Source organism: Lipophrys pholis (genome assembly GCF_963383615.2).
Source record: "Lipophrys pholis genome assembly, chromosome: 1".
Taxonomy (NCBI): domain Eukaryota; kingdom Metazoa; phylum Chordata; class Actinopteri; order Blenniiformes; family Blenniidae; genus Lipophrys; species Lipophrys pholis.
The window spans coordinates 33,996,315-34,012,251 of NC_137635.1; the positions used below are offsets into that span (position 1 = coordinate 33,996,315).

The window sequence follows — 15,937 nt, forward strand, 5'->3', positions numbered from 1 at the left end:
AAAGAGAGGAGAAGGAGAGCTTGGGCATTGGCCTCTTATATGGCAGACATTTTGTTCCCCACTGAAGGTGAAAGACGATTCAGGCACGGAGGGAAAAAGCAGAGCTTACGGCTCAAGAAGCTGGAAGAATCTGGGAGGACGCCAGCAGCAGCATAACAGGATGAGGGAGCAGATTGTGGAGGAAGGGAGAAGGGATACGTTGAGTGGATGAATATTTGCATCATAGAGTGTGTGACAACAAGCAGATCTGCAGAGGAGTCAGAGATGCAAAAAGTCCATGTCCGCTTTAACCTTTTCCCAAACATAGAACAGCAATTTTTCAGAACTGATACTGACGGAAAAACACCATTTCGGAGGGTAATCCTGATTAAAAAAATGTAACACAGGCGACTTTTTTTTTTAATTATTTTTGCTTCATACGTGATATGCTGATGCATGTGTATAACATACATATGGACTACCTTCCACATTCTTTATCTGCATTCATTTTGGGCAAAAAGCTGAATTCAGATTATTTTGCCCACTCATGAATGTGCTGTTAATGGCAATTCTCTGAATGTTCATGCAGAAAGTGGTGTTGTTAGGGAAAGCATAAGGTTTCTACTGAGTCAGATCAAAGCTGGTGGAGCCTTGTGACTCCCCAGGGCTGAATTTAAAGGCCCCGCTCACATCAAAGAGCCTTTGTAGGAATGAGGGACCAACTGTAACTGATTGGCTGCACATGGTTACAGTGGGGCCCCGTGGCCAATCTCTCTGCCTTAGCAGAATCGACTGCATACATTCCAGTCTGGCTCTCTCACATGGCGTACTGTAAATTGTTCGCATGCATTTGCACGTTACCAGGAGTAATTCAACCGACTTCTTTTTTATTTTTACAGCATATGTTTACCACCTCACACCCTTTCATTTTGTAATTTGTACAAATTCTTGCTACCTTTCATAAAAAGGCGGAAACGCATAGATGCACGTTAGTGCTTGACTGTACCAGTCAATTTGCTGGGATTATTTTAGGCTCCATCCACAGGGCTGTAATCCCTCACTCCTACTTCCCCTAGTCCCTTAATCTCCCTGTTTTCTTCTCCCCAGCAGCACCATTAATCCCCAATCACCCAACCCCCCTTCCGCCGGCCATGGCGCTGTAATCTCGAGCTGTGAGCTTTTTGCTGCGTCACTAGGTCAGTGTGTCAGATGAACTCCAAGCACCGCTCTCTCTCCTGTCACAATCTGCTCATCCTCCCAGACTCAACTCCATTTTCACATCCTTGGCATATCTCAGTTCTTCTGCATTTCATTCGATATCATTTTGTATCTTTCCACCTCCTGTTACACTCCAGCACATTTTATTCTTTTTCAATCTCAATTTCTCCTTATCCGTTGAATTTCTCATATGTATAACTGTAGCGCTTGATAAAGCCTGCAGATTAAGTTCAATCATGGGCCATAAGGTACACACTGTGCATTGCACTCACGCTTACAAACGCCACGGGAACAATGCAGAAATAAATTATTGTCCTGTCATTGACCTTCATAACTCTCTGTTACACAGCTGTAATGAACAAGTCTCTTGAAAAAGTTATTGCCCTGTTAAAATTTTTTATTTTGTTTACTACCACCTGCATGGCCATGAAATGTAAATAAAGCTTAAATGCAAAGAGGTATTACAAAATAAAAAAGATGATCAGCATATTCCATGAATAAAAGGTACCATAATCATTCTTGAAATCTGACTCCAGGTTCTTGCGACTATGTCGTAGTCACAGAAAAGTGGAAAATAAAGGCTCTGAAAATGTGTTTTCTGGGTTTCCCAGGTCATTGCATAGGCAAATCCTCAGAGCTGTAAGGCCGACTTTGACTCTGAAAAGGGCATATCCAAATAATAACTACTTAACAACAAAGAGGAAGATTTCCCCTGTGTACTGTATCTTCACAACACAACACATCTGGTAAACAGAACATTATTGTTCTTAGATGAATCCTATAACATATCTTTTCAAGGAACAGGTTCTGCATAGTTGTTTGAATATGTAAATGAATGGTTACACACGGACAAATGAATTTACCTCCCTCCTTGAGTTTCTACGCTGTCTAAACTTGTCCGCACAGAAGTCAGCTGCATATGTCTCACCCTGTCACTCAATGGCTCCTTTCTTCCCATCCCCAATCCTTCCACATTTCTTTTCTTTGTTTTGCACAAAAGCAGGTTTAACATCCACGCCCACAGATGCTTGACTAGAGGGAGGACTGTGTGGTGTTGACACACTCACGGTGCTAAACCCCTAATTTATGTAATATATTATTGAACCAAAGGCCTGTTGGGATTGATTAAAGTACAAACCTGGTCATAATCAGGTGATATGCTGATAAATCTGGACTTTACACGTTTTCCTGAGTCTTGGAAAAAAACACAAAAAGTGCAGCTTGTCCCTTTGTCAACGTTAACACAGAAATCTGATGCAAATACATATCTGAGCCCCGTAAGGATGTCGCAGTAGTCGAGTAAATTGATGTTTCCATGACGACTAGCCTGTGTTTATCTCAGGTGTGAATCAGCGTGCTTTACCATGTGAGTCTGACCCACTTACACCCAAGTGAGTGTGAATGCACACACATAGGCAAAGACACACACTGACACACACATGCAATCACACATGGAGGCTGACTGTGAGATTCGCCTGTATATTATATAAGACCACATTGAGAGGGAAGAACTGTTTTTCACCCAAGCCACTACTAGTTCTTTTTTTTTTTTTTCTTCTTTAGAAGACTGATTATTCCTCCTTCCACGTCTCATCATGCTGTTTTCTCCATCTTTGACCTGATGACATAAATCTGTTGAGTGCCTTCCTCTTGGCACGACTTAGCGCCTATACTCTCCTTATGTTATTGTTTTTTCTTCCTCCTAGTTTCTTTCATCATGTTCACACAATATCATACATTTCCATCCATTCTCACCCTGGACCTCTAACTGCCTTAAATGACCTTGTCTGGGAATATTGGTACACTCATACATATAAGCATGATCAGCTAAAAACAATGAAACGCTCATGTTATTGTGCAGCATACGTCTGGTTTCTAATTTATTCAAAGTTTGTCAACCTGACAGATTTTTTGGGCATCTTGCTTTTGGTGCAGTTCAGCACATACAATAAACAGAATCTCACCTCACATTGTTGTTTTCTGGGATAAACACCACATGTGATAATCAGGCATCTGTGAGTTTCAGTCATTCAATTCATATATAACCGCTCTGATGACTCATCCCTGCGCAGCCAGCAGAAACAGAGACATCTAGTGTTGGCTTCGTGTTATATCACGATGCACTTATGTAATACATGGAGTTCGCGCTTTTGCATGCTTATTCCGTTTTTTTTGGTACGTTTGTTTTTATCTCCTGTAGTTCAACAACAACCCAGACACACGACAAACAAGCAGTTCAGTGTGTTTTGAGATCCATAAGCGTCAGACAAACTCAGATTATTCTCTGTCACGTCCGGTGTCTTTCCACACACACTGAGGAGTATGTGAATGTGTGTTAATGTATGCTCCCAAAGCAGATAACATGGTGGCTGCACTAGACTGCCCCTCCAAATGTGCAAGTGTCCGATCACAGACTGACAACCCCCACAAACATTATGTAACTTCAGCCTTATGTAATCCGTAATCACAACAAAAAAAGCTGGACCCAGATCATTTGACACTGGCACATTAACAGGCCCACATGGTTTCCTGCTGATTCATCTGACTCTGAGAGCGAGCTGTTTTTGTTCCGCCGATACGTGTTTGTTTGATGCAAATGTGCAAATCACTCAGTGAAATGGAGGAGTGCACCATGATTTTCACATTTAGGAGGTGTGCAGAAAGTCTGCATTGCGTCACAGCGGGGAGAAAGGGAAGGGGATGGGGCGGGGGGGGTGGGGGTGGGGGGTGGGGGGGTGAAGAGAAGGAGACAGGAGGGAGGAGAGCAGGGCCGCATCCAGGGGAGAGATGGGTGTGTCCTCACTGACCTAGTTAGAGTTATGGAAACCCCCGCTCCCCTCCTGCCTCCAGCCGCCTCCACTGACGTGTAAAGGGCACTTTCAAACAGTACCATACAGTCAGAAATGATTCACAGGGAGCTGGTGGAGAAAGCCTGGCATTCAGGGAGGGACAGACGGGCCAAGTAAAAGAGATGGTCTGAGACGAGCAGACAAATGTATCCACAAAGACATATCAGATCTGGGTAGGTTTGGGAAATATCTCTGTGAAAACAGGCGAGGCCTTAGGGGATTTAAAACAAATTAATGACAACAACAGACTGCATCCGTAATACTGAATCCTTTCATATCCTGTGGAATATTAAAATTCTGCCTTTCTTATCTGAGAACAATGTCTTTGAGGCATGAAGCAGCTTTTAATAAACCTGCAAGAAAATTGCAATAACTAGAAATTAATAAGTGTAATTACTAATGAACTTGATCTAATCTGATTTCCTGCTTTTTTCATGGTTTCCCTTATAGAAATCCGGATTTTCACAGACCATATGTGAGATGTGTTGCAAAAATCAACAAGGAATTTAATACTTGTACCTAATTAAGGTACTTCATCTGCAACACCATATGCTATTCACACTAAAACCAATGTTAATGGCAACCCAGCCCAAGTGTCATTTCTCTCCGATGATGGTTTTGCTCCTCTGTCAACATTGAAGCTCAAAGATCCTGTAATCCCAAAGTCAAATACTCAATTCTTGAAAGCACAGAGTAAAACTTTCCTGAAACCAAGTCGCCTTACTTAAAATAGATAGAGCCTGTCAAAGGGCAGCATCATACGCCAAACCTTTCTGTTTGGTCATTGGTTTTGGCGTCATGTATTGTCATTAGTTCCATTAGCCTATCCAAAACCTTTTCCAGATTACATTTACAGACATTTTTCTTTTTTAAAGCTCTCTCTCTGTTGTTCACTCTCAGTTTCTTTGGCCTCCCTGATTGGAAATACTCTCAGTCCTGCTTATGGAGTGGATGTCTTCATCTTTAATGGCAAAATATAACCTGTGGGAAGCATCCCGCTTTTTGGTGTTTGTTGCTTTGTTATGAATGGCATTATTTTTTAAATCTCATCAGTGAATGCATGATCACTGTGGACAAGCATTTCTGATAAATAGTGGATTGTGCTTGTTGCTGGATTTTGGTCCTGTAGTAATGTTCCCCTCTCTTGGCTCATTAAAAGTTCTCGACTATAGAAGTCATTAAATGTGTATAACACACGCGGCCTATTACAAAGTGTTAAATATGACTTGGGATTTACATTTGATCCACGTCCACAATGTACGTCATAAAAAACCCGCTGAAGATTAGTCACCGATAAACACACACCCTCTGCTGCAGACCAGAAAATCAGGCCTCCGAAGATAAAGCAGCACATATTTACCGTAATGCAAAGCAAAAATATTCTATAGAGAACTGTGTCACTCCATTTTTTTTTTTTTCCCAAAACTAAATAGCATTACCCCAGTGGTTATTGTCCAAAGTCTGGCTCGTGTCAGTGGCACTTCGGCTGGCTCGTGTGTCGGCTTCGTGTTTTGTATGATTGGGCAGAAACACTTTGTTGACAAAATACCTCACAAAGCAGGTCAACCAGAGCCACATGAAGGTGGAGAAAAAGCCCTGCGGAAGTTTTGATAATTCCTTAGTCTTTTTTCTATTATCTCCCTCATTGAATCCAGAAAGCTCTTTTCTTTCATGAGCATGTTTACGCCAGTCGGTCTGTGACTGTTTTAGATCCTCAGAGACATTCTGTCTTGTTTTGCTTGACAAGAAAGAAAGAAAAAACCTTGCGGATTGAAAATTGTCCCAATCAGGCTGACACAATGGCACACATTTTCCAGGTAAAACCTTGGAAAATATGTTTCAGTGTGTTGGTTCTTGCTGAAGTTTGTTTTGTCTTCTCTTACAGGCAATGACAACAGAACAACGACCCATTTCGTTTGTTGAGGTTGGCAAGTAAATTACACCTCTTTCATAAGGACAAATATATATTTTGAAATGTTCTTTTCTAGTTTAGCTTTGTCAATGGAGCTCTTAGCATTGTGCTCTCACCACCAAACACATATTTCTGTAAGTGCACACTTCGCCACAGACACATTTCAGTCACATGACGTTACCAGAAAGGGGAACGTGGCTGCGTTTTATGGTTGCTGTACTATTTTGACTAGTCTAAATAGACGATACTACGCGTATAGCTACAGACAGATGTTCCAGGAAGACAGGAAGTGGTGCAAATGTGACTTTATGCATCTTGAAAAAAAGACATTCTGTTCCTGTTGCCTGTCTAATCTGTTGCGTGAGGTATGTAGACCAAAGCTTTCTGCTGTAGAAATTTGTCAGAATTTTAACACTGTAAATGTGTATCTATGTAAGAAACTCGTCACTTTGTTGCAGTTTCTGTTTTTCAGTGTTGTTTGCAGCCAATATTTCGCCGGATTTTGTTGCAGGGCCACAACTCCAATCTCCCCTTCGGAGGTTATAAAAGGGTCAGGGTTTGCTTAAATGATGAAAGGTGAAGGGCAGGATTCAGAATGTGCCTATTCGTAGATTATAATGAACAACATTGTAACTTTGATGACGGTAGAAAAGCAAGTTCCATTTTAAGTATCATATAAAAATGATACAGATTGATTTGTACTTACCATGTGTGTGTCAAGCAACACGTTTATGTGTTTCTCAGCCTTGTTGAGCTCTTGCGATAAGAGTCTTATTCTCAAACAAATGTGTGACTTTTCAACCACGGAAGCTGCTGAACGTTTGAAGGTAAACATTGATTTGTTCACATGACTGGATGTGGCCAACAGATTTCATCGATTGTCTAGCAGTGATCAAGCTAGTGCTGCAAGCTGCCATTTACTACAATCATTCGTGTGTGTGTGTGTGTGTGTGTGTGTGTGTGTGTGTGTGTGTGTGTGTGTGTGTGTGTGTGTGTGTGTGTGTGTGTGTGTGTGTGTATTGACACACTCTGTATTTCTTATTCTCAAACAGATGAAGTTCAGAATGGCCCAGAACACCACCAGCAGTAATTGCACAGTGGAAGTTCTTCAGGGTTCCGGTTACAGCGTCGTGTTTCTCCTGGGTTTTCTTGTCAACGCAGCGGCTCTGCGGGCCTTCATCGCCAAACGGGACTCCTGGACAGACACGCACATCTACATGTTGAACCTGGCCATAGCCGACTTTTGCTTGGTGATCTTCCTCCCCTTCAGGATCTATGACGCGTTCTACTGCCTGCCAAACACCTACCTGTGTACCTTCCTCATTTATACACACTTCACCAACATGTATGCCAGCATTGGAACTCTGACAGCCATCAGTGTGCAGCGTTACCTGGCTGTGAGGTTCCCAATGCAGTCCACATTGTGGAGGAGGAAGAATAAGACGGCGTTTGCTGTGTGTTTAGTCCTCTGGGCTTTTCTGGTGACAATGTGTGTTGTTTTCCGAGAGGAAAACTATCCTGATAGGCTGTGGAAGTGCTATGATAGATGTAAAGATGGTCCACTTAGTCTGAAGTTTGTTGTGCTTCTTGTGGTTCTAGGTTTCTCTGTTCCATTGTTGGTTGTGATATTTTGTTCCAGTCGGATCATCTGTGTCTTGGCTAAGGTAGAAGACCAAGCAGACAAAAAGAAAAACATTGTCAACATAGTCACAGCAAACATGATTGTTTTTATCATCTGCTACACACCTATCCATGTTGCTTTTCTTGTTAATTATTTTAATGTCGTACCTGAAAACTGGAAGTCTGCATATTTACCTGAGCACACGTATCTACTTGTCTCTGAATGGATCGCCTCCACAAACTGCTGCTTTGATTCTGTCAGCTATTACTTTTTGTTGAAAGGGTTTTATTTATAACTCAATCCTCTGAGAAAATCTTGTCTCTTAAAACTATATTTGTGATCATGTTTCTTTAGAAGAAATGTCAAGTTTACTAAAGCTGTACTCCGCAGATTTCACATGTATTTTCCAGTCTTCTTGCTCACTCCGGATGTGGCAAAAATATTTGTTGGCTTGACATCTTCAAAAAAAAAAAAAGTATGATCGCAAATGAGGGTTGTGGTTTTGGAAACACTGGACAATTAAAAAATGCTGAAGGCCTCATGGGTCATTTACATCAGATCTGGCGTGTTATATTTGTAAGTTGTGTCTTTTCATGACATCTTTTTGGAAAAGTTTAGTGTCAGACAAATAAGACAGCTGGAACATCATTTGATAAATGAAAACTAGTCACATTTAATGTGGGCATTGACAATTTATAATCTGAAGTTTTGGAATTACAGTATTCTCACAAATTTCATCCACAATAAAAAATAATTCTTAATCCTGTGTCTTGAAAGAAAAACAGGCATGTCCAGACACATAGATGAGGCTGAAAAATATTTGCTGAATTTGATGTTTTATGAAATATTGCTCTTTCAGTAATTTGAGCAAAACGTATAATGTTGTAAACTGAATCAATACAATGGTGGCATTTTAGATTAGAGAAACAGACTTGGGATCGGGAGTTCACAGGTTCAAATCCCACAGCAAACAGATCACCACTGTGGGTCCCTGAGTAAGACCCTTGACCCCCCCATCAGCTCCCTCGAGTTCCCCAATGTGGCTGCATCTCTGCATCCTAGAAACAGGAGGGGTCGATGTGGAAAAAAGGGAATTTCCTCAAGAGGATTATTCAGGCATGATTAGAAAAAAATTTATTTGCTTGAGTATCCTGCAGTGCATGGATATGAAATTTAAAGTTATTTAAATTATTTAAGTGAATGAAATCACAATTATTTTTTAAATTGAATTGAAATGTACCTTATTACTTAAATTTGATCTAATGCACAAGTGCCATTTCAGGTGTCGTTGCAACTGGTGGCCTGTGAGCTGTGTGTGGCCCCTGGATGCTTTCTTAGCAGCCCACTGAGCAATGACCAAAAGTAGTTATGTTGACAGGTGACGATGATAAATCTAACGATAACTCAACCAGGAATATTGTGCAATTCCACTGCAAATACTCAATCATTACATGCAATTAAAGTGATGACAATAATTAGATGAATTCAATTTAGAAATACACAGTAATTAATTTTCATTGAGTTACTAGACATTATACTTATTTTTTATATACTATTACATACTGGTAGGATGGTTTGGTCATAATTTAGACATTTAGTCAACAGGAGGAAGTACTGGTGGCCCTCATAATGATTGAAGTTGCTGATAACTGTTCATTTATTTTCTCAGGTTAGTCTCTGAGCATTAGGCTGCTGTGGTTTCCTGACAATACTTACTCACTTCTAGGTCTTACCTGACTGATGCTGTATACTCAACCGCAGCGATGCACAGTTTCAAAAAATTGAGGACGTTCATCACAAGTGGAAATTTACCAGACCCCCTCCACTTACAACATACAGACGACAGGCTCGTGTGTCTGCCTTTAACAGCCGTGTGAAGTTATTGAACCAAAAAAAAGGCCTAAGTTGGTAAGTTCCTTTTCACATTGGTCAGATTTTAACAGCTACACGGTTGATAGTTTTCAAATTGTTGGTATAATTCTGCAGCATTACTGTCTGTCACCTGGTAAAAGAGACTTCTTGCTTTGTTGCCGTTTCTGTTTTTCATTGTCGTTTGGACCTGATATGTTGCTGGCTGATTTCACTTGGCTGCGACCTCACCTTCCGATTGGGGGTCACAAAGAAAGAAAGTCTGAGTCTGAGAAACTTGTTTTTTATTTCTATGTGATGAATTGAAAGGGAATACCTAAACTTTTTCTCGTGGTGCAGACCTGTTTTCTTTTTTTTTTTTTCCGCCCTTGTCCAGCTTGGGCCAACAATATGATGTGATTGAGAGCCTTCGGAGTCAGAACAGTTTTTGGTCTTGCAACAGGGAGAGACCTGGAGTCTCCTCCTGTTGCCTCCTCCGTCAGAAGTTGGCATGGCTGCCGTACACGACCGGGGGGAACGCACAAAGAGAGAGAGAAGAGAAGAGAGAGAAGAAAGTTGAGGGGGGAGGGGGGAGGGGGAAGGGGAGGGGGATAAGATACAATATCCTTGTTGTGCTACATATATTATTTGCAGTTATCACACTGATCCAAATACTTTCCAACTGTTTTTAGATTAAACCAGCCTGAGCAGCTCTATCTAGACAGTAAAATGATTTCTTAGATTAACCAGCCTGAGCAGCTCTATCTAGACAGTAAAATGATTTCTTAGATTAACCAGCCTGAGCAGCTCTATCTAGACAGTAAAATGATTTCTTAGATTAACCAGCCTGAGCAGCTCTATCTAGACAGAAACGTGAAGCAGGAACATGAATTAACAAAGAGGCAACAACAAAAGAGGAACATGATTTTTAAAGTTTGAGCAAATGATGACAGAGAACAAGCAACTTCAGAAGCACCTTTCGTGAGGAGTGGAAGTGTGTGTGTGTGTGTGTGTGTGTGTGTGTGGCTTGTCCACTGGGTGTGGCCGGAACTGTTGTGGAGGGACCCGTGGCGACACCCCGGGGTCCGAGGCCATCGGGCCCGGACACCGCCACCCCGGCAGACGGAAGCCCCCCAGGCCCGGGGAGACCCCAGCGAACCACCCCAGAGAGCCACGCCCCCGCCCAAAAAGAACCCGACGGAGAATGCAGAGAGGAATCCCCCCCAGGCAAGAGGGGCCCACAAGAGAAGGATAAAGGGCACAGGGCCCCAGGTCCCGACCCAAGCCGCCAAGCCGAGAAAAGGCCGGAGCAGGGCCCCCGGGCCGAGCGGGCCGAGAGCCCCCCCAACCCCGGCGGCGAGTCCCGCCGCACCCCGGGAACAGGCCCACCCACCGCCCCCCCCCAACCCGGCAAAGCAGAGACGGCCCCAGCCGCCGCGCCCCGGACCAGCCCCACCCCCAGACCCAGGAAAGCGAAGGCCGGCGCAGGCCCGGGTCGGAGGACAGTCAACTCTACACCCCCAGGAGCCTCATATTCCACCCGCCCCATGATCCTCCCCACCGGTCTTGATTGAAAAACCCAACCCCTGACCCACCCCCCACAGACACCCACCCCTGACGCAGACGCAGACACAGACACAGACACAGACGCGCACACACACACACACACACACACACACACACACACACACACACACACACACACACACACACACACATATTCGGGACGGGACGGGGGGGGGGGGGGGGGGGGGCACGTCTCCCGCCCTTCCCCTGCCCTATATGTGTGTTGGATGTATGTAAGGGTGTGTCTTTGTGTTTTGAAAAGGTGGATGCAATGTGTGTGTCTATGGTGCGGTTTAAAATTGGGGGGTAGCGGGGCCCGGGCGTTCTACCGCTGACAAGCGGCAGAACCCCGAAAGCGGCTTACCCCCTCAAGACCCTGCGTGACTAAGTGTGGTTAAAATTGTGAGTGGTGCAAAGTCGGGGGAGGACCCAGACCGCAGTTAAGTAGCCCGGACCCCCCACCTAGGCACCGCCCCACTGTTCCCTATTGTGGAGTAATATAAGGTGATGTAAGGATCCTTAAGCAGTGACGTGTTAAATCTCCACTGTCTAATAGGAGGGGTGATTGTTCTATTAGTAACTGTCATAGTGACAGGTGCATGGTCACTGATAGTAATGGGGTGAATCTGTGTGTCCAAGATGTCTTTAATCACTGATTTACTCACCAGAAAGTAATCTAAGCACAAATAAGATTGGTGCACTGCTGAGTAGAAGGTGTACTCTTTAAGGGTGGGATGAGAGGTGCGCCTGGCGTCGCAAAGACCATAGTCACTCATGTACTGCTGGACTATGTCTGTAGATTCCCAGTGTCGGGTGTTTGCTGCTTTACTAACTCTGTCTACTTGTGGATTGAGGGCGATGTTGAGGTCTCCTCCCACTATCAGTGTTTTGTCAGAGTGTGCAGACCTGTTTTCTAAATTATGGTCTGAAAGTGGGATGTTGATGGATTTTCTTTGGGCCACAAGGTGAAACTGTGAAATTTCTAGCACTTAATGTTTAAATTGTATTTTCCAAATGGAAATATGATTAAAGAAGGAGCGTTTCCACGACTCACTGTTCGGCTAAGAGGTTTGTCCACCTCTGTCTTTGTTAGTTGTGGCCATAATCTACTTGACAGATAACATGAAGGACTTCTGTACAGAAACTACTTTATTTTTAAAGCTGCCCGGCTCAGCACAGAATGAATTTTGCAGACCAGCATTGTATCCATCTTCTATACCTTTTTTTCCACATGGGCTCGTCTCTGGACGGCGCCCTTTCTTTTGTTCTGTGTGAAGAAACCAGAGTACTCAGACAACTACAGGCCCAAACCAGTGATATTAATACTGTTAGAAGAGGGTGAACCAATACCCCACCATGCAGACCTGTATGCACATAGAAGCTCAGAAATACTGTAATATTTTTTATGCAAGCCTAAAAATGATTTACTGAAGCTTCATTTAATGACTATTAATCCAAAGCAAGTTCACTTGTTCTTCCTCTACTAACACACTCTGTATTTCTTATTCTCAAACAGATGAAGTTCAGAATGGCCCAGAACACCACCAGCAGTAATTGCACAGTGGAAGTTCTTCAGGGTTCCGGTTACAGCGTCGTGTTTCTCCTGGGTTTTCTTGTCAACGCAGCGGCTCTGCGGGCCTTCATCGCCAAACGGGACTCCTGGACAGACACGCACATCTACATGTTGAACCTGGCCATATCCGACTTTTGCTTGGTGGTCTTCCTCCCCTTCAGGATCTATAACGCGTTCTACTGCCTGCCAAACACCTACCTGTGTACCTTCCTCATTTATACACACTTCACCAACATGTATGCCAGCATTGGAACCACGACAGCCATCAGTGTGCAGCGTTTCCTGGCTGTGAGGTTCCCAATGCAGTCCAGACTGTGGAAGAGGAAGAAAGAGATGGCGTTTGCTGTGTGTTTAGTCCTCTGGGCTTTTCTGGTGACAATGTGTGTTGTTTTCCGAGAGGAAAACTATCCTGATAGGCTGTGGAAGTGCTATGATAGATGTAAAGATCGTCCACTTAGTCTGAAGTTTGTTGTGCTTCTTGTGGTTCTAGGTTTCTCTGTTCCATTGTTGGTCGTTGTGTTTTGTTCCAGTCGGATCATCTGCATTTTGCAAACGAAAGGAAAAGCACTGAAAGGCATTAGTGGCATAGTCACAGCAAACATGATTGTTTTTATCATCTGCTACACACCTATCCATGTTGCTTTTCTTGTTAATCATTTTAATGTCGTACCTGAAAACTGGAAGTCTACATTTTTACCTGAGCACACGTATTTGGCTGTCTCTGAATGGATCGCCTCCACAAACTGCTGTTTTGATTCTGTCAGCTATTACTTGTTATTGAAAAGATTTTATTTATAACTCAATCCTCTGTCTATCCAAGGTAGGGTCACCTTGAACAGTTCACAAGTCCATCATAACAGACAGGATAATTTTCTAATTTGTCCCTGCCAGCTTTGCACATCGAGAGACTGAAGATTTTGCCCATTCTTTCTTTGCAAAATAGTTCAAGATGGAGAGCATCCGCTAAAAACAATTTTCAACTCATGTCAAACGACTGACTCACCAAGAAATGCCTCCATTGACACGGAGGACATGTAACATTTTAGTGACAAAGAAAATGATTTGTGCGTGCGTGTGTTTGTGTCATTTCTAATAAACAGTATTATTAGAATGCTACTGGTGTTTAAATACTTGTCTGTGAAGCAACTAACCTTGTTTTCAATGAACGAGTCACATACAAGACTAGCAGCTCTAACCCTGAATTACAATTCAACAGTCTGACTTTTCCACATTTCTTAAATGTGTGACCATGTTCAACAGGTTTGATATTATTATGCTTGATTTGATTGCCTCAAGTCTAAAGTTATAAAGCCATTTATAAACATTCACGCATGCAGACAAGTACATATTGCAGGTAATCGTCTCTGTTGAATTCAGATAGTTACTAAGTTGCTATATTAATACTTCAGCTGCTTCGGGGATATGTATATATGTGTGGGTGTGCTTTGAGATATAAATACCCGTTATCTGTCTGGCTCAAACCAGTTGAGCTGGTTTCTGTGTGATGCGCCAATCTAATATCGAAGAACAAGAGCTCCTCCAAGCTTTGCCACACAGCCCAACCAAACAGCAATTTGTCTGAGTTTAGCAGAACAGACGGACAATGTCCACTTAACTCGAAAGCCCCTGTGGGAGCAGATGCCGTTTCATTCCCTTGAAGTGACAGTCTGAGGCAGAATGCAGGCCAGTGTCCAGCTCCCTCTTGTGGGAAAAAAATAAAATAAAAATCCCTGGATGATTGTCCATATCCTCTTTGCTCTAAAAAACTAAACAGCAGTAATGATGTACACATTGCTGGAACGGCTGTGAAACAATGGAGCTGAAATCAGGGAATCTGTGTATATGTGTGTACATGGGGGCGCACATGTATAATGATATGCATTTATTCTAATGAATGCATTTAAAACCATACACAACAGCATTAGCAGTCAATTATATAATGCCATTTAATAGCAGTACTCCAAAGATTGATGGTTATTATATCAGCAGTAGCTTAGCAACTGCAAAAAAAAAAAAAAAAAAACTCAGCAGGCATCAGTCAAATGAGAAGGCTCAGCTCTGGCTGAGATCAGGCCTGCGACTCTACTCTAATAACAGGAAGGAAAACAGCCGAACTTCGTCTTCAGCCAAAGTCACGTAAATACTGTACATACATCTTATTCACAGCAGTGTCACCGAAAAACAGCCTCACACTTCACACACAGTCCTGTCTTAGAAGAACACGGATGATTTCCCCCGTACCCAAAACCAAACTGATACACAAATACATTCAGGGTGATTATTTACAATATTCACAAATAATACAATACAGCTCCTTTGAAAACAAAACAAAAAACACACACTTTTGTGCTTTTCCTTATTACTGCACAGTATAGTGACCACAAACAAAATAAAAAAAGAAAGAAAGAAAGAAAAGGAATGAGTACATTCATTCTCTCGGGATGTTGACAAACATTTTCAAGATCCTCCAGTATGGCAGTTGGTTGGCGATGACAGACAGACGTTCACTAGACTACAGGACACGACTAAGCTTCCATAATCAGAGCAAATATGACACAAAATGTGTTACACAGTGTTCATTTCAGTCCATTTGAAGGTTTGTTTATGAACTACTTAAATGTTGTAATCATTAACATTACGAGCTCTTGTGGAAAAAACACAGTTCATGTCATGGTGTGGGTGAATACATTAACAGTGTAGTCATAAAGGGCATGACAAAATGTCCTATGTTCATTCTTACATATTTACAGAATATGGCATTATGTGTTTAAGTAGTTTATAAACATGGCCTCAAACGCTGTTGGCTAGCAGTCAGCAACACACGCATCCAGATCGACAAAGGGAGCTGGAAACAGCAACAACAAAAAATCAACAGTACAGGCCAACATCCCTAAATGAAAGCAAATTGAACATTCGGCTTGTAAGGTCAAAAGGCGAACATATCACAAGTATACTGCAATAAGTGAGTTCTTCAACATCACAGCACATGAGAAAGGTGCACTGCTGACTGAAATGATCCTCATGGCACTTCCAAACAAGTTTCTTCAGGTTTTATTTCTTTTTTTGTTTTTCTCGTTTTTTTGCTTCAGTGTTCAGGCATCAATAAATCATTCATCAGTTGAGTTTGGCACGTTTATGTATACATGTAAAAACAAACAAAAAAAAACAAAACCCAAGAACTTACGACTACAACTGAGTGATGTGCTAAAGAGATCTTTTATACGTTAACAATGACAGCGGACATGATAAAAGTTAGTTTAGTCTGCTTGTATTTCAGGATTTACCATGTGTCTTACATTATCGTTTTATCTAAATTAAAATTCACTATGTACATACAAACCATATATTGCTGCTCAGAACAGGGTCAGCTC

The 15,937-nt window shown here is 42.4% G+C and overlaps 2 protein-coding genes across 3 annotated transcripts; both read left to right on the forward strand.

Moving 5' to 3' along the window:
- Positions 1-6,133: 6,133 nt before the first annotated feature.
- On the forward strand, positions 6,134-8,321 carry LOC308119819 (G-protein coupled receptor 35-like). 2 transcript variants are annotated; one of them, XM_080480047.1, is made up of 2 exons: positions 6,134-6,323; positions 7,011-8,321. In XM_080480047.1, exons 1-2 carry the CDS (start codon positions 6,228-6,230, stop codon positions 7,872-7,874), a joined length of 960 nt encoding a protein of 319 aa, XP_080336173.1. In that variant the 5' UTR covers positions 6,134-6,227; the 3' UTR covers positions 7,875-8,321. The 2 variants fall into 2 exon arrangements, with proteins under 2 accessions (XP_080336173.1, XP_080336172.1); XM_080480046.1 differs by lacking the exon at positions 6,134-6,323 and adding an exon at positions 6,331-6,785 and having other exon boundaries at positions 7,011-8,131.
- Positions 8,322-12,513: 4,192 nt separating this feature from the next.
- LOC308119831 (G-protein coupled receptor 35-like) lies at positions 12,514-13,675 on the forward strand. The gene has a single exon (XM_080480067.1). It carries the CDS (start codon positions 12,522-12,524, stop codon positions 13,362-13,364), a length of 843 nt encoding a protein of 280 aa, XP_080336193.1. The 5' UTR covers positions 12,514-12,521; the 3' UTR covers positions 13,365-13,675.
- Positions 13,676-15,937: the final 2,262 nt, after the last annotated feature.